We start from the raw sequence: 19,208 nt of genomic DNA, 5'->3' as shown, positions 1-19,208 counted from the left end.
TGCATAATGCTCGGTACGTCCTCCTCATCTAAATTGGCAGCGAGGAAAGTGTGCTCCCTAGTGCCCAGCGATACTGGCAAAACTGCCTCATGCAGCATCCCGCCAGACCTAAACTACATGAGGGATAACAGATGCACAAACATGGAGAACAAAATAACATGGCACATAACATGTCAACAGCAACATTTACAGTAGAGCACCCTCCCCTCGAAAGTAGATTAGAAAGATGAAGAACTTTATACGAGATTTATACAATAATTAAACTTTATTGACACAAAACCAAACACCCCTCTAAACAGATGAAAGATTATTGTAGTGTTATGGAAACTAAAAGGCTAATTAAATCAAAGTGAGTGTCAGAAAAAAAAAACATGCCTCAGTCTAACTCCCACTCCCCAAAAAGGGGTTCTCCCAACAATAGAGCCCAAGTAGCTATGCAAAGACCTCAGCTGGTAATAGAGCGAACATGTACAAAACCAAAAAATATGCAGTAATTATACAATGCACAATGTGTATGAGGGTGAAGAAAGTAGATTGCACAACATAACACAAAACGCTAAACCATTTGTAAGTCAGAAGGAAACCATCCAATCCGAAGACCCCACACATTTCATCAGTGATACACATGGGGTCTTCACAGGGTCAGCCAGGGCTCTTGGACTACAGAGTCATAGTAAGCCCCATGTCTGCTCCACCCGTGGTTTAACAAATTCGGGGACACTTCTTAACACAAACATGTTTATGGGGAATGCAATACACAATATACATATCAACTTGACATTTTTGTATATGTAAAATGTACTCAATCCCATCAAGAACATCATTGACCAGATGTAAACATACAAGGTTGGTTCAGGTGGATGAAGCTCATCTAATTTTTTCATTTTCTCTGGGTCCTTCAGTTCCTCTCAAGGGGATCTCTGTTGACGTCCAGGTGAAAGGCTTTGTGGCTGATGTGTCTGCGACTCTCAAGTACAAGAATGAGGAGGAGAAGGCGCTGGAGGCCATCTTTGTGTTCCCCATGGATGAAGACTCCGCTGTCTACACCTTTGAGGCCACAGTGGAGGGAAAGACCATTGTAGCCGATCTCCAGGAGAAGAAAGAGGTAAATTCTTGGTTTTTATGAACTTATGAAGATTGTAACAATGGCAACTAAAGCTCATGTTTGAACAAGAGCCCTATGGTTCTGAGAAGGCAGTGTCAGGTAAAGGTTGGTGGAGGCTTAAAGCAAACCATAGAAATTGATTTGCAAATGAAATAAATTGTCAAGGACTCTTATATTATCAGGGATCTAGGCTGCAAATAAATTATGAATGGTGGTCAGCAAAGGCATAACTTGAAGCTCCTGGGCCCCAATGCAAAACCTGTAACAGAGCCCCCAACTATAATGTTTTATTCATAATACTGGGCTCCCTATAGGGAGAGGAGAGGCCTTTTTGCCCCCTTAAGGCTCCTGGGCAAAGGGTGAAACTGCATCCCCTGAAGTTACTCCAGTGGTGGTCAGTATTTTAGTTCTGATCATCATTTGTGACTGCTGCTACTGAGGATGTTCTATCCTCCTGCTTCTCTACGATCTTTCCTTCTTTCCGTGCGTCCTTCCTAGAATTTGGTGCTTGAGGAAGAGTGAGAAGAGAACACTGGATTAAGGCAAGAACACATATAAGAGTAGTAGCAATTCACATAAAGACCCGATGGGACATTTAGCTTGGGAGTGGAAGATCCATAAACACTGTGGTCAGTAAGGACTACTTTAAATGCTGTATTTGCCCTATGCGGGGTTTTCTTTTTAATTGCAGAAAAAAACATCCGTGGCATAAATAAGCCTTAGTGTTTATTCACTATTTTAGGCCGGATTCACATGAGTGTATGCGTTTTTGCCGAATATTTGTTGCATTTTTGCATTCATTCTGGCATATTTTACTCTACTTTTAATGTGTGCAAGTGTTTCACAATTGCAAGAAAACACACACCTGTGCTCTCAGTCATTAAAATGGCCAATTAGTTTAATGAGTTCAATATGTGTTCTTTTCCTGCACATTTGTCTGACAGTAAGACTGTCCTTTTTGCCCATAACAACCAATTGTGCTTTCCTGGCCCCCTCCATAATGTCATACATGTCATGTCTTATGTTGGTGCACTGTGCAAATCTGTCTAGTCATTCCATTCTGTGTATTTCACAGCTGCAGCGTGTGATGGGTTAAGTGTTTGCAAAAGCCAGGAGATTGCCTGTGAATGTATCAATTTATGTCCTGTCATATGGTATGAGTGAGGCTATAAATGTGAGTGTTTGAGAGTGGGAAAAGGTCCATTCTCTTCTGGGTTCCTGATCAAGAGTGCCGATTGCATGGGGGTACCTTCAACCCTCATGCAGTGAAGAATGGAAGAGGATGAGAGGTTCCCTGGATTGACTGTGCTAGCATGAAACAAGAGGAGCCCCAAAGAGAGAGAGAGCTCTAGTGAAACATGAGTGTTACTTCAAAGCCCAGTGCAGAGGTACTCTTATTAATTGTTCACACCCGAGCATCCTAAAGTCTAGGACCGCTGGGTGGAGATACTCTTCTTCAGTTGTTCACACCCAAGCATCCTGAAGTCTGGGACTTCTGGGTGGAGCTACGCGTCTTCAGTTGTTCACACACCGGGATCTTGAAGCCTGGGATTGCCATGTGGAGGTACTTTTAATCAAGTCTGTCTAAATGCCTGCACTTGGAATATTGTCTACTTTGCCTTGTGCTGTTGGAGTTATATTGAAGTAATGTTTTGCCAGGCCCTGACTCTTCCCAGGGACCTGAGGTACGTTATATTTGTCTGCGGTTCCATTATTCTTCACCGAAGGTCATAGCGGTGTGTAACGGAATGGTGGCGTCATGCATGACAACTGCTATCCCTGTTCTACTGCTTTTTGGGCATCCCTCTCCTAGGGGTCTCCAGAAGAGGCCCAGCACTCCCCTGGCCGAGGCTACGTGCATCCCTCCTGGAGAGAGTGTGGTAAGTGCCAGCATCTTACCCTACCCACTCCTCAATATATGCCCTACGGGACACTGCAACAGTCTTACTGTTAGACAGTTTTGCTAAATGAGGCCCAAAAAAGTTTTATCCTGCTGTAGTCATCAATAGGGGAATACAAGACAAAATGGTTGCCAACGAAGACAAAAGAGCATTTTATGTCTTTGATTTTAACATCCAGTAGTCTATAAGTAGACAACTTCATTTTCATACAAAGTTTAATGACCATCCACCCAGGGGTGCAAAATTCGCAAGTGGTACTCCAATATTAAGAAAAAAAGGTTGCATATTTAAGAAAAAAATCATCTGTCCCTCCACCAGTAAGTGTGGAAACAGTGGAGCATGTCCATGCAAGTTCACAAAAAGTCCTCAGAAATCTACCATTGGAGCAAGCAAGAAAATTGTACATCACGCAGCCGACTATGTGGAAGATTCTATGCAAATATTTGCAATCCTATCCCTACCGATTGCAGTTGCTACAGGACCTGAAACCAGATGACAAAGATAGGTTGACGTTTCTGCGAGAGTATGCAAACTGTAATGGAAAGCAATGGTTTCAAAGGATCTTTAGTGTTCAGTGATGAAGACACCTTCCACCTTTCAGGCTCAGTTAACAAACATAATGTCAGAATCTGGGGGAAGGAAACCCACATGTCTACGTGGAGCGTATGCGCCCTGCAATTCTCCCAGTTTCTGTTAACTGTGGAAGTCAGGTGACCCTTGCCTGCCAGTCTGAAGCCACAGCATAACCCCCTATTCGTCTGGAATCAGCGCTCACATCCTGGGCGCCATGATGCCAGGAGTTTCTAACATATAGGCTCTATGTCATCTTGCAGCACATTTGCCCACAGATGTTGCAAATGGGCCTCTAGATTCTGCACACTGGTAGGCTGCCAAAGGTGGCATCTCAGCTTGCCCCATAAGTGCTCGATCGATTGACAAATCTGCTGACTGGGCAGGCCAAGGAAGTGTGGCAATCTGGGAGAGGAATTCTTGTGGAACCTTTGCTTTCTATTATCCTGCTGAAAAATGCCTCTTGGAAGCCCTGCCATGAGAGGCAACACCTGGAGCCACAACATGTCCTGAACATATCACTGAGCTGTTAAGCTGTTATTGTCCTTGGACTAGAATGCCTTTCCCCCTCAGATCATCGCACCAGCAGTGAGGGCAGTTTGTCACTCCACAGCAAAGGCAGGATTAATGTTCTCACCACGAGGCCTCCATACTTGGACATTACCGTTTTCCGCTACCAAACAGAACCTGAATTTGTCACTAAAGACAATCTAGTTCCAGTCCATAGAAGTCCAAGTGTCTCGTACATGACACCACTGCAAAGGAAGGCAATGGTGTTGGAGTGTTAATGGCAGGATTTGTAATGGGCACCATGACATCTAAGTTCCTTCTGCTAAGTGCCTGGAAATGGTCCAGGCAGAGACGAGTTCTGTAATGAAGGTACCACCTGCGCCTGGATGATGAACAACAGAACTGTTGGATTTGCTCATGCATGTTGGCTGATCAAATGATCCTCTCTACTGGTGGTCTGTCTGGGCCAGCCGGAGCCTGTTCGCTGTGTGTGCGTGCGTTCCCTCACATAACAGCTGCTCCTACCTCCTAACAGTTTGTTCAGAACAGCCTAGATGGCAGTCAGTTTGTCAAAACAACCATCCTGCTTCTCTAATGCCAATGATGCGCCCTCCATTGTCAGATGCAGCAGTAGACCCCACACCCTACTGTCCAGGGTCTGGACGAGAGGGGAAAGGGGAGAAGATAGTGGCAGTGAAGGACACCTCCACCGTCCCAGTGCTACAGCCAGAGAGGGTAAGAGAAGAGGTGCCGGAGCGCAATGAAACTCCCTGCTTCTCTAACAGACTAGCGAAGGGATCGGGAGAGAGTGAAAAGGCACAAGTTGCAAGGAGAGGTGTTCTGCACTCTAATGATGTAGCTAAGATGCGAATAGCACCTCACCATTATGCAGATCCGACCTCACTGATAGGAGTAATGTAGGGCTAAGCCTGCCCCTCTCCTCCACCCCTAGAAATGAGCAGGAAAGGTTTGAGCGCCCTGATGGCACAATATATAAAGGAAGAGAAAAGGAGGGCAGAAGCAGATACAGTAGGAGCAAAGAAGCAGATGCAGTGGACAAAAAAATGGCATATTGCAGAATTATGGTGAATATGGTCCAGGCAGCAGCACAGTGTTTGGAGCTGCTGGAAAGAGTAGACCTAACATCTTTGGGGGCCAGCCATATCCTTAGGGTGAAGTGCCCCACAGCTTGGGAAGTCGGGCTACTGCTGTGTCTGCTCTCTGGTTCCCTAGAGCCTCCGTAGTTGTTTCTTTGGTATGAGCCTGTACTTTGATTATAGTTATCTGTGCGGAAAGAACTAAAACCTTGCAGAACAAAAACACCACTTCTGCATTTTGGATTGGCTTATTCAAGGACTCTATGAAATTTCCACTGGGCCACAAAAGATGCGAAATCATGTATGATTCCAAGTGTGTACCTTAAGTCAGTGTAGACAGTAACAGTCCTACCTGCAGACACCTCACATGTTTCAGCGAGTGCCATCAACTCTATTTCCCTGAGTAAGTTTCCTAGGAGAGAGAGGTGTTTTTGTACAATTACCTCATTCTTTTGGTTACCACCGAATACCCTGTTTTGCTTGTCCATTTCCATAATATCTAGAGCCATCTACAAAAAACTGAAAATCTACATTAGCAATGGGAGTTTTGACATCATTTTTAAGATGCCTAGTTTCACTTTCTGTTAATCCCCAGACAATCATACAGTCGTGTATGCCACCCCTCCTTTTCCCCTTTCCTAATTCAGTAGAAGAAATGAAACTGTATTTGGAACTATACACCTCTTGATTGCGATATGTGAGGGTACTAGCCGGGCAGTCTCTCATACTTAGTGAGTCTGGTAGCTGAAAGATGTTTAGCTTGTGCTCTATGCCGTATTTTCATGGCTAATTGAGAAAGCATGATGTTAAGGGACCCATGAATTCATTAGCCGCCAGCCTACCACAAAGGCTGGTGCTGCTACCTTTTTTTGTTTTCGTTCTCATGACTAATAGGGAGGGAATCTCTGGGGTACTATAATTTATCTTAGAGTGATAGTATTGTCTATCTCTCCACTATCTTTCTCTGAAAACATATTCTCAAGTAGTCTAGGAGCTTTGAGTTTATCTAGAAGGTCAGTCTACTACTGAGTATAGGTTCCTGATGATGCTACGCTATCTGTAGCGAAAAAGCGTCGAACTGCGCATCTTTTTTTAAACAAACTCTTTTTGGGTATCTTTACGCTTAAACTACTTTTTGGTGAATATGGATTGATGACCCCACTCATGTTTCACTTTCATCAATGTGGGTCATTCTTTCCTGCTCCATGACCATCCAGTCCTCTTGTACTATGCACGACTAAGCCTTTTATAGAAGGACATATACCAATGGCATTGATTGACCTGAGGACTGTTTGGATGTAGTCTAACATATAAATTGAGGTTTATTATCCTTCGAACGATTCAGTACACTTTTTGGTTGACCCCCCTTACGTATCGAGCTCTCCTTGAATACGTTTCTCAGCTGGCGGTTAGAATAAGAACCGTTCTCTTGAGAGAAAAACTTGTTGTAGAGATTCTCACAAAAAGAGGTCTCATTCTCTCTCCTAAATGCGGTCTCTTTCTCCTCCCCCTCAACACGAATAGTGGGGTGACCACTAGGGGAGTGATTTATATTTGTTGTCTTATGTTTGTGTCTCTTTCAAGAATTGTATATCAAGCCTTTTTTTAAAATATATGATTTATTAAAAGTTATGTTTTAGAGTCCTTCCGAACCCCAACAGTGAAAAATTTGATCAGCCATCTGGTGTTCGTCCTGTATCTGTGAAAACCTTTTTAAAATGTAAAACACTTTAAGTAAAATCGTTGTTAATTTGACTAATGTACTTATTGGGCTTGTCAAGTACACAATTATCTCATTTTAGCATAATAATTCAATAGTATTCAAAATAAGTAGAACTCAATATTTTAAAATACACCATAAACTTGGTTTGTGTATGCATCAAGAAAATTATATATATACATATTGTGGTGGCTTGTGATTAGTATCTCATGCAACAGGTCTTAGAAATTAAATTAAATGTCTGTCATTTATATAGCTGCCTAAGACATAACTGCTTATCGAGTTTTGCAGCAAACTGACATATCTATTTGGTTGCATTATTTTTTTTTCCAATGAGTGTGTACAAGTGTGCGTGTGTACAGTATATGTGTATGTATGTATGTATGTATGTGTGTGTATATATATATATATATATATATATATATATATATTAGAGATGAGCGAGCACCAAAATGCTCAGGTGCTCGTTACTCGGGACGAAATTATCGCGATGCTCGAGGGTTCATTTCGAGTAACGAACCCCATTGAAGTCAATGGGCGACTCGAGCATTTTTGTATATCGCCGATGCTCGCTAAGGTTTCCATTTGTGAAAATCGGGGCAGTTCAAGAAAGTGATGGGAACGACACAGCAACGGATAGGGCAGGCGAGGGGCTACATGTTGGGCTGCATCTCAAGTTCCCAGGTCCCACTATTAAGCCACAATAGCAGCAAGAGTGCCCCCCCCCCCCAACAACTTTTACTTCTGAAAAGCCCTCATTAGCAATGCATACCTTAGCTAAGCACCACACTACCTCCAACAAAGCACAATCACTGCCTGCATGACACTCCGCTGCCACTTCTCCTGGGTTACATGCTGCCCCCCCCCCCCCCCCCGCACGACCCAGTGTCCACAGCGCACACCAAACTGTCCCTGCGCAGCCTTCAGCTGCCCTCATGCCACGCCACACTCATGTCTATTTATAAGTGCGTCTGCCATGAGGAGGAACCGCAGGCACACACTGCAGAGGGTTGGCACGGCTAGGCAGCGACCCTCTTTAAAAGGGGTGGGGCGATAGCCCACAATGCTGTACAGAAGCAATGAGAAATCCAATCCTGTGCCACCTCCATCAGGAGCTGCACACGTGGGCATAGCAAGGGGGAACCTATGTGCCACACACTATTCATTCTGTCAAGGTGTCTGCATGCCCCATCAGACCGCGTTTTTTTATAAATAGTCACAGGCAGGTACAACTCCGCAATGGGAATTCCGTGTGCACCCACAGCATAGGTGGCTCCCTGGAACCCACCGGCTGTACATTAATGTATCCCATTGCAGTGCCCATCACAGCTGAGGTAACGTCCGATTAAATGCAGGTGGGTTTCGGCCCACACTGCATGCCCCAGTCAGACTGGGGTTCTTTAGAAGTGGACACATGCAGTTACAACTCCGTGTGGACCCACAGCATGGGTGGGTGCCAGGAAGCCACCGGCGGTACATAAATATATCCCATTGCATTGCCCATCACAGCTGAGGTAATGTCATGTTTAATGCAAGTGGGCTTCGGCGCACACTGCATGCCCCAGTCAGACTGGGGCTCTTTAGAAGTGGACACATGTAGTTACAACTCCGTGTGGACCCACGGCATGGGTGGCTCCCTGGAAACCACCGGCGGTACATAAATATATCCCATTGCAGTGCCCAACACAGCTGATGTAACATCAGCTTTTATGCAGGTGGGCAAAAAATTAATTGGATTACACTGTAGGCGAGGGCCCCAAAAAATTGGTGTACCAACAGTACTAATGTACGTCCGAAAAATTGCCCATGCCCAACCAAGAGGGCAGGTGAAACCCATTAATCGCTTTGGTTAATGTGGCTTAATTTGTAACTAGGCCTGGAGGCAGCCCAGTTAAAATAAAAATTGGTTCAGGTGAAAGTTTCAACGCTTTAATGAGCATTGAAACGTATAAAAATTGTTTACAAAAATTATATGACTGAGCCTTGTGGGCCTAAGAAAAATTGCCCGTTCGGCGTGATTACGTCAGGTTTCAGGAAGAGGAGCAGGAGGAGGAGGATGAATATTATACACAGATTGATGAAGCTAAAAGGTCCACGTTTTTGATGGTGATAGAGAACAATGCTTCCATCCGCAGGTGCAGCCTACGTATTGTTTAGGTATCGCTGCTGTCCGCTGGTGGAGAAGAGAAGTCTGGGGAAATCCAGGCTTTGTTCATCTTGATGAGTGTAAGCCTGTCGGCACTGTCGGTTGACAGGCGGGTACGCTTATCTGTGATGATTCCCCCAGCCGCACTAAACACCCTCTCTGACAAGACGCTAGCCGCAGGACAAGCAAGCACCTCCAGGGCATAGAGTGCGAGTTCAGGCCACGTGTCCAGCTTCGACACCCAGTAATTGTAGGGGGCAGAGGCGTCACGGAGGACGGTCGTGCGATCGGCTACGTACTCCCTCACCATCCTTTTACAGTGCTCCAGCAGACTCAGCCTTGACTGGGGAGCGGTGACACAGTCTTGCTGGGGAGCCAGAAAGCTGTCAAAGGCCTTAGAGAGTGTTCCCCTGCCTGTGCTGTACATGCTGCCTGATCTCCGCGCCTCCCCTGCTACCTGGCCCTCGGAACTGCGCCTTCTGCCACTAGCGCTGTCGAATGGGAATTTTACCATCAGCTTGTCCGCCAGGGTCCTGTGGTATAGCATCACTCTCGAACCCCTTTCCTCTTCGGGTATGAGAGTGGAAAGGTTCTCCTTATACCGTGGGTCGAGCAGTGTGTACACCCAGTAATCCGTAGTGGCCAGAATGCGTGTAACGCGAGGGTCACGAGAAAGGCATCCTAACATGAAGTCAACCATGTGTACCAGGGTACCTATACGCAACACATGGCTGTCCTCACTAGGAAGATCACTTTCAGGATCCTCCTCCTCCTCAGGCCATACACGCTGAAAGGATGACAGGCAAGCAGCATGGGTACCCTCAGCAGTGGGCCAAGCTGTCTCTTCCCCCTCCTCCTCATGCTCCTCCCCCTCCTCCTCCTCAACGCGCTAAGATATAGACAGGAGGGTGCCCTGACTATCCAGCGACATACTGTCTTACCCCGCCTCCGTTTCCGAGCGCAAAGCGTCTGCCTTTATGCTTTGCAGGGAACTTCTCAAGAGGCATAACAGAGGAATGGTGACGCTAATGATTGCAGCATCGCCGCTCACCATCTGGGTAGACTCCTCAAAGTTTCCAAGGACCTGGCAGATGTCTGATGTTGGAGTTGGTATTCCACTATAGCTCTACGCTGCTCATAGAGCCTGGCCAACATGTGGAGCGTAGAGTTCCACCGTGTGGGCACGTCGCACAACAGTCGGTGCACTGGCAGATTAAACCGATGTTGCAGGGTGCGCAGGGTGGCAGCATCCGTGTGGGACTTGCGGAAATGTGCGCAGAGCCGGCGCACCTTTACGAGCAGGTCTGACAAGCGTGGGTAGCTTTTCAGAAAGCGCTGAACCACCAAATTAAAGACGTGGGCCAGGCATGGCACGTGCGTGAGACTGCCGAGCTGCAGAGCCGCCACCAGGTTACGGCCTTGTCACACACGACCATGCCCGGTTGGAGGCTCAGCGGCGCAAGCCAGCGGTCGGTCTGCTCTGTCAGACCCTGCAGCAGTTCGTGGGCCGTGTGCCCTGCCCGCCTGTGCTTGTCCACGTGTCTGTTGTTAAGTGGACCTTGGCAGTAACCGCGTTGGTGAGGGCGCGTACAATGTTGCGGGAGACGTGGTCGTGCAGGGCTGGGACGGCACATCGGGAAAAGTAGTGGCGACTGGGAACTGAGTAGCGCGGGGCCGCCGCCGCCATCATACTTTTGAAAGCCTCCGTTTCCACAACCCTATATGGCAGCATCTCCAGGCTGATAAATTTGGCTATGTGCACGTTTAACGCTTGAGCGTGCGGGTGCGTGGCGGCGTACTTGCGCTAGCGACGGCTGGACGGTGCGCTGAGAGACATTGGTGGATGGGGCCGAGGACAGCGGAGGTGAGGGTGTGGGTGCAGGCCAGGAGACGGTAGTGCCTGTGTCCTGAGAGGGGGGTTGGATCTCAGTGGCAGGTTGGGGCACAGGGGGAGAGGCAGCGGTGCAAACCAGAGGCGGTGAACGGCCTTCGTCCCACCTTGTGGGGTGCTTGGCCATCATATGTCTGCGCATGCTGGTGGTGGTGAGGCTGGTGGTGGTGGCTCCCCGGCTGATCTTGGCGCGACACAGGTTGCACACCACTGTTCGTCGGTCGTCTGCACTCTCAGTGAAAAACTGCCAGACCTTTGAGCACCTCGGCCTCTGCAGGGTGGCATGGCGCGAGGGGGCGCTTTGGGAAACAGTTGGTGGATTATTCGGTCTGGCCATGCCTCTACCCATGGACACCGCACTGCCTCTTGCAACCTGCCCTGCTGCTGCCCTTGCCTCCCCCTCTGAAGACCTGTCCTCAGTAGGCGTAGCAAACCAGGTGGGGTCAGTCACCTCATCGTCCTGCTGCTCTTCCTCCGAATCCTCTGTGCGCTCCTCCCTCGGACTTACTGCCCTTACTACTACCTCACTAATAGACAACTGTGTCTCATCGTCATCGGCCTCCTCACCCACTGAAAGGTCTTGAGACAGTTGCCGGAAGTCCCCAGCCTCATCCCCCGGACCCCGGGAACTTTCCAAAGGTTGGGCATCGGTCACGACAAACTCCTCCAGTGGGAGAGGATTCGGAACCCTTGCTGCCCATTCTGGGCAGGGGCCCGGGAACAGTTCCTGGGAGTCTGCCTGCTCCTCAGAATATGTCATTGTAATGGAGTGAGGAGGCTGGGAGGAAGGAGGAGCAGCAGCCAGAGGATTCAGAGTTGCAGCAGTGGACGGCGCAGAACTCTGGGTGTTCAATAGATTGCTGGATGCACTTTCTGCCATCCACGACAGGACCTGCTCACACTGCTCATTTTCTAATAAAGGTCTACTGCGTGGACCCATTAATTGTGAGATGAATGTGGGGACGCCAGAAACGTGCCTCTCTCCTAATCCCGCAGCAGTCGGCTGTGATACACCTGGATCAGGAGCTCGGCCTGTTCCCACACCGTGACTTGGGTCTCCGCGTCCTCACCCGCGTCCACGTCCTCTAGGCCTACCCCTACCCCTCAGCATGCTGTATTACCAGTAGTGCAGAAACAGAACGCTGTAATTAAATGTGCCGCTTATTGGCCTGTGGTTGGAGGCTGACTTCGCTTACGGAATGCCAGGAAATAATTTTGCGCAAGCCTGCTGTAACACTTAGCTGGCTGCGTATGAATTAGGAGGACAACTACACCCAGCACAGACCCAGTACACTGAGGACAGTCACAGGCAGCCAAAATAGATCTTTTTTTCCCAAATTTTTTTGGAAAGGCCCACTGCCTATATTCAATAAATATATGTCTTCTGTCCCTGCCTCACCACTACTGGCCCTGGAGTATGTAAAATAACTGCAGACTGTTGCACTGTGGACAGGAATACAGCGGTGATGTAACAGCCAACACAGAGCCAGGAAATAATTTTGCGCAAGCCTGCTGTAACACTTAGCTGGCTGCGTATGAATTAGGAGGACAACTACACCCAGCACAGACCCAGTACACTGAGGACAGTCACAGGCAGCCCAAATAGATTTTTTTTCCCAAATGTTTTTGGAAAGGCCCACTGCCTATATTCAATAAATATATGTCTTCTGTCCCTGCCTCACCACCACTACTGGCCCTGGAGTATGTATAATTACTGCAGGGCGCAATGCTCTGCACGGCCGATATACAAAAAAAAAAAAAAAAAGTACAACACTGCAAAAAGCAGCCTCCACACTACTGCACACGGTCAGATGTGGCCCTAAGAAGGACCATTGGGGTTCTTGAAGCCTAAAATACTCCTAACACTCCCCCTATAGCAGCTCCGGCACCAACAGCACTTTCCCTCCTCTATGTCAGAATAAATCAGAGGCGAGCGGTGGGAGGGGCCGATTTTTATACTCGGGTGACACCTGATCTCGCCAGCCACTCACTGCAGGGGGTGGTATAGGGCTTGGACGTCACAGGGGGAAGTTGTAATGCCTTCCCTGTCTTTCTATTGGCCAGAAAAGCGCGCTAACGTCTCAGAGATGAAAGTGAAAGTAACTCGAACATCGCGTGGTACTCGTCACGAGTAACGAGCATCTCGAACACGCTAATACTCGAACGAGTATCAAGCTCGGACGAGTACGTTCGCTCATCTCTAATATGTATATATATATAATGTCTTACTATATTTAAAAAATATAAACATTTTTAGAAACATCTTTGTCACCACATTCTGATCCCCCATAACTTCTTTTATGATTTCTGTCGATCCCCCATAACTTCTTTGTTATGCTTTCTGTCGATTTGGTTGTATGAGGGCTTGTTTTTTGTGGAGGTAGCTTTTATTGGTACCAATATGGGGTACATATGACTTTTTTTGATCATTTTCTATTCAATTTTTTTAGTGGTAGTGTGACAAAAGAACTGCACTTCTGGCACTGTATATGTATTTTTTTTCTTATAACATTCACCATGCTTGAAAAATAATGCAATTATGTTAATTTTTTGTTGCTTTGATTTTCTTACGTTTCTAACAGATTAATTTTTCTTTATTGAACTTATATTTACTAGTTCCCAAAGGAGACGTGAACTTGTAATCGTCTGATCGTTTGTACAACACACTGCAATGATTCAGCTTTGTAGCAAATTATTTTTTACCAGAAGCCTAATAAGTTGCTGGTAATAAAATATACACATCATAGGATAAAATTCACAGCAGTTCTCAGAGCCTTAACAAAGCCCCAGGCTCCTGATCCCGCTTCATACAACGCAGTGCGACCCATAATGGATATATCATCAAAACTCGTTAAGAGATTAAAACAGAATACAATTAAGTCTTGTAATGTAAAACACCACTGGTCACTGCTAGTTCCAGCTAGGCAAACAGAGAAAGATACTGAAGATTACAAAAGACTATTTGATGGCGTTGCTGCTTTGCTGGCCAAAAGAAGCATTTTGCAAGAAATTATACTATTTACATTACTTAGTGAAGAAAGTGAAACAAGGAGTTAAAGGGTATTTCCAACTCTTAAACACCACTATACAGTTCATATATATGTTTACTCTGCTGTACATAAATAGTTGAGTCACTTTGAAAATATGTTGTGTTACTTACCTTGGACTGATTTGGAGTTAAAGGGGTTGTCTCGCGAAATCAAGTGGGGGTATACACTTCTGTATAGCCATATTAATGCACTTTGTAATATACATCGTGCATTAATTATGAGCCATACAGAAGTTATTCACTTACCTGCTCCGTTGCTAGCGTCCTCGTCTCCATGGTTCCATCTAAATTCGCTGGCAGCTTGCTTTTTTAGACGCGCTTGCGCAGTCCGGTCTTCTCCTTTCAGCACGAGCCGCTTCAGTGTGCTCGCCGCTACAGCTCTTCTGCGCATGCGCAGACGAGCTGTCACTGCTCGGGAGCGCGCTGGAGCGGCCATTCTGTACCATCCTCTGTTAGAGGAAGGTGCAGAGCCGCCCAGCCCAGCCGCCCAGCCGAGAAGCCCAGCCGAGAAGCCGCCCAGGTAAGTGATGTGCCGGGGGGGTCTGTCGCTGGGCCGGGGGGGTCTGTCGCTGGGCCTGGGGAACTGTCGCTGGGCCGGGGGAACTGTCGCTGGGCCGGGGGGGGGCTGTCGCTGGGCCAGGGGAACTGTCGCTGGGCCGGGGGGGGGCTGTCGCTGGGCCGGGGGGGGCTGTCGCTGGGCCGGGGGAACTGTCGCTGGGCCGGGGGGGGGGCTGTCGCTGGGCCGGGGGGGGCTGTCGCTGGGCCGGGGGAACTGTCGCTGGGCCGGGGGAACTGTCGCTGGGCCGGGGGGGGGGGCTGTCGCTGGGCCGGGGAAACTGTCGCTGGGCCGGGGGGGGGGCTGTCGCTGGGCCGGGGGAACTGTCGCTGGGCCGGGGGAACTGTCGCTGGGCCGGGGGGGCTGTCGCTGGGCCGGGGGGGGGGCTGTCGCTGGGCCGGGGGGGGGGCTGTCGCTGGGCCGGGGGAACTGTCGCTGGGCCGGGGGGGGGCTGTCGCTGGGCCGGGGGAACTGTCGCTGGGCCGGGGGGGGGGGGCTGCCGCTGTGCCAGGGGGGCTGCGCCGGTTACCTGCTGCCTGGCGGTGGGTGACTGGTCGGCCGCGTTGAATCCAGGGGTCCGGTCGGCGGCTGCATGGCGTCTGGTTGTCAGGGAGACACAGCTGGTAGCGTCTCAGGAGCGCGCACATCGGGCTACAGCAAGTGAAGGGAAAAGAGCCGGCGGCCATCTTGGGAAAATTTTTATAAGTTGCTGAAACGCTGGAACTGTAAGTAGAAACCAGCTAGAAAAGTCATTTACAGGGGGGCTTAGTAATGTTTGCTTAATTAGGGGGACTGGGCAAAAAAAAAAATTCACTGCTTCCTCGAGACAACCCCTTTAAGGTCTGTATTTTACCTCACAGTGAAAGTTACAATTCTGCTGTTTGCTATTGAAAATAAGAAACCCCAAATGGCTCAACTGAGCTTCAATAATGGGGAGTATTACCTACATTAGGTAGCTGGTATAAAGAAACTACTTCCCATAGTACAAACCTCCAAACTATAACTGTGCAGACACTGAAGCAGCAGGGATTACTGGGAGATTACCACTGTTCAATCAGCAATCATTATCTAACATACCCAGGATAACAGATCCTGATGTTTTATCTCATAGCCCTTCTTTCTCTTTCTCTAGGCTCACAAGACCTATGATGAGGCCATCAAACAAGGCCAACAGGCTTTTCTGCTGGAAGAAGACGAGAGCTCAGCTGATGTTTTCAGCTGCAACGTTGGGAACCTACCGCCTGGTCAGGAGGCTGCAGTGACCTTAAAATATGTGCGGGAGCTTCCAGTCGAGGCAGATGGAGCAGTTCGTTTTGTACTTCCTGCTATCCTCAACCCTAGGTACACCCCAAAAGGTAACTCTACCAAATATCAACTAGGGTTTGCAAAAGCTTCATGTTTTCAAAGCCATTTTGCTATTATAGGCATACATGCCAATACCACTAAAGGGTATCATGTGAACCATATGAGTTTGTCCTAAAAAAAAAAATCAGTAAAGATGTGCCATGGATGACGAAAAATGAGGATTATGAATGATGGCGAGACTCAGTGATGGTGAATAATAACAAGAATAATGAAGAATGAGAGCTGAGTGATGATGATGATCGATAACAATGATAGAGAAGAAGGACGACTGATTTCAGCAAAGATGGATGAGTAGGATGATGGTAGTAAATAATGGTGTAAACATGCGTATTGATGATGATTATAAATGATGATGATAGATTAAAAGGGTGATAGAAAATGACAATTAGGAGAAGCAGATGATGATGCACGAGGAGGGTAATTAATTATGGTAATGATGGATCAATTAGACATAATACAGTAGATGATGGTCTAAGAATGTCCACAGATGATGAGGCTGGATGGTAACGTGATGGTCCTGGGTGAAAAGTATGATAGAAATTAGGATGAAGGGTGGATGATAGTGATGGAGTAGGTGATGAGGATGGATGATATGTGGTCTACTGGATGAAGAGGATAATAAAACATGACAATTCTGAACATGAAAGATGAGGCTATAAGGTAACCATGGTTGATTGCATATACATGTAATAGTGAATGATGGGTGATGATGGTGGATGATGATACATAACAATAATCACATTCTATTCTGATCCATCAGACCGATTTACTTTTCCTGCTTTTCTCCTTTTTCATCATTCCCATGCAGAACATGATGTGAGTGTGACTGCCACCCGTCCACAGGTGCCTATTAAAGAGATCCCATACACCCTGAGTCTGAGCGCTCATTTCCAGTCTGCATACGGCATTGCCAAGATAGTATCCAACTGTGATATCAGCCCTGTGGAGTACACTAATGAGGACAAGACCGCGGCCAAGGTGAGTGGATAGTGCAGAGCTGTGCGGACTGGATACATTCTTTGTGAATTTGCGATATAATTCAAAAAGTACAGCTGTATAAATCCATATACAGTGAGCTCATCCTACTGATGGCGGCAGAAGACAGAATTCTGTTAAGTAATGATATGACTGTGAAGGGAAACAGAATTATAGACCTGTTTATCCTAGACAGCATCAAAAGAATAGGAAAACCTTATTAATGAGATTCCAAATTAAAAAATCTTAACATCTTTCGACTTACTAAACTGATATACATTTGTAAATTCTTTTCTCTCTGCTCAAAAAAGTGCAGAGTCTTACAAGTAAGCAAGTACTAACTATTAAGCTGCAGGGTGTCTAGGCAGATACTGAACTCATTCTTTATGTAACCAGGATAGTGATTGCTCTGGGAGAAACAGACCCAGCATGGACCATGGCTGCAGTTATATGGACACTGTGGCAGGATCTTAGTTAAACTTGAGTGGGTTCAAAGGTGAGCAACAAAAGTAATAAATACAATGGGTGGACTATAATATCCAGAGAGGTTATCAAAATTACAGCTATATAGATTAGAAAAAAGACAGCCAAGGGGCGACCGAATAACTATGTATAAATATACTGTATCTGGGATCAATATAGAGATCTCTCCCATCACCATTTATACTCAGGACTGTAGCTATAAGGCTTCATTTAGAATGCATCTTGAAGCCCGTCTATGGCGTTCATCCCAGGGTTCCGTCTGAAATGTTAAAATGGCATTCAGCTACTGGCATTCAACTCGTTCTGCTAGTTCTGGTCTGTGTTTTAGCAGGTTTCTGTTAGTTTCTAGCATTCGGTAGCTACTGTAGTTGGCTTTATCATAGAAACTCTATATCAGGTAATATTATAAGAAAACTGCATATCTCTATTAGTGCATGTGATTTATTTTATGGTGAGTCTTCAAATATTTCCAGGTATCACTGGCTGAGGGACACAAGTTTCAGCGTGACGTTGAGCTCCTTGCTTATTACTCAGAGATGAACAAACCAAGTGTGACTGTGGAGGCCGGGCAGGTATCTTCTGATGCTGCCAAGGAGCCAGAACCATCAGGTGACTTATATGCATTGTATCATGACCCAAACCTGCTCTAAGTGTTACACTCTCAGTAAGGTTGAGGTTTTGTTCCAGGAGTCTGTTGAGCTCCCTGAAAACAGTATTCAGATGGAACCCTGGGACAGAACAAAAGACTTTTATTTGTTGCACAGAGACCAATAAGATCCTCTTTTGACAAGGTTTCCATTTTATTTGAAGGATAGAATAGCATAGTTGATTACATTATTCAACCCTTCAAATATAATGCAAACAAAGGCAAACATTGTGAAATGGAGACCTTATTGGTCTTCGTTTGACAAATGAAAGTCTACGATTTCTTCCTGTATTCATGGATCCAAAAGAAAGCCTGGGACACAACTTCTGGACATGTTAAAGTTAATATTTGTGCAGATATGATACCTTTTGCTGGCTAACAAAAACGAAAAGAATATTGTCAGGGAACCAGGCAACGCAGGAGTCAGGGGTCCCTGCAACATAGCCCACAACCCCTGTCCCTGCCTACTTGCCTCCACTCCTGGCTAACCCCAGGCGGGCAACTGGGCGACGGTCCCTACACTGGCTAGGGGAATGCTGGGGAAAGCCACAATCCCTGGAAACAGAAAACAAATGGACAGACAAACAGACAACCAGAGCGAAGCACAAAGGGAAAAACCGCAAACCAGTCCAGGAGCAAGCCAGGGTCAAGCACAAAAAGTCAGTCCGGAGAAACACAGTACAGAAGGAGGAGACAAAGTCAGGTCAGGGGAAAAGCCAAGGTCACAACACTAATAATCAGGAATACAAGTAAACACTGGCAGTGTCAGGAGGCAACTGAGGGGTTTAAATGCTGTCAGAGCTCCCGCCCCAGCAGCTGATTGGGGCGGAGCACCTGACAGCAGCAGGATAATCAGAAAGTGCTGGGAGAACCTCCTCAGCACTAGCAGACCAGACTAGGTCAGTGGAGATGCAGCAGGCTGCCATGGAAACAGGAACACGGCGCCAGGCAGCAGCCGCCATGCTCCTAGCACCCCTACGCCGTGTAGGAGCCGGGCGGCCAGGAGTGATGACCAGCATAGGAGTCCCCCTGCATCGCGCACTCGCAGCAGGGGCGACAGCGTCCGCCATGCGGGCACGGCGACCCCGATAGCAGCCTATCCTGACAAATATGTTAATATCATCAGCTGGTTTTGATAACTTTCCATCAAGGTAAACAATTTTTGCTCCACTGTCCAAGTGCTGAAACTAGCAG

At 47.2% G+C, this 19,208-nt stretch overlaps 1 protein-coding gene across 5 annotated transcripts in view; it reads left to right on the top strand.

Annotated features, from left to right (window-relative positions):
• The window catches only part of LOC136627521 (von Willebrand factor A domain-containing protein 5A-like), a 69,253-nt gene that overhangs the window by 14,979 nt on the left and 35,066 nt on the right, over window positions 1–19,208 (top strand). For all 5 annotated transcript variants that reach the window (XM_066602702.1, XM_066602704.1, XM_066602703.1 and 2 more), the window contains exons 3-6: window positions 903–1,105; window positions 15,678–15,900; window positions 16,719–16,888; window positions 17,842–17,977. In XM_066602702.1, the coding sequence (XP_066458799.1) occupies window positions 903–1,105; window positions 15,678–15,900; window positions 16,719–16,888; window positions 17,842–17,977 (732 nt within the window). The remainder of the gene's footprint in view (window positions 1–902; window positions 1,106–15,677; window positions 15,901–16,718; window positions 16,889–17,841; window positions 17,978–19,208) is intronic.

This window comes from Eleutherodactylus coqui, chromosome 5 (assembly GCF_035609145.1).
Source record: "Eleutherodactylus coqui strain aEleCoq1 chromosome 5, aEleCoq1.hap1, whole genome shotgun sequence".
NCBI lineage: Eukaryota > Metazoa > Chordata > Amphibia > Anura > Eleutherodactylidae > Eleutherodactylus > Eleutherodactylus coqui.
The sequence above is the reverse complement of the archived record's forward strand: the minus strand, read 5'-3'. Positions and strand labels throughout refer to the sequence as shown.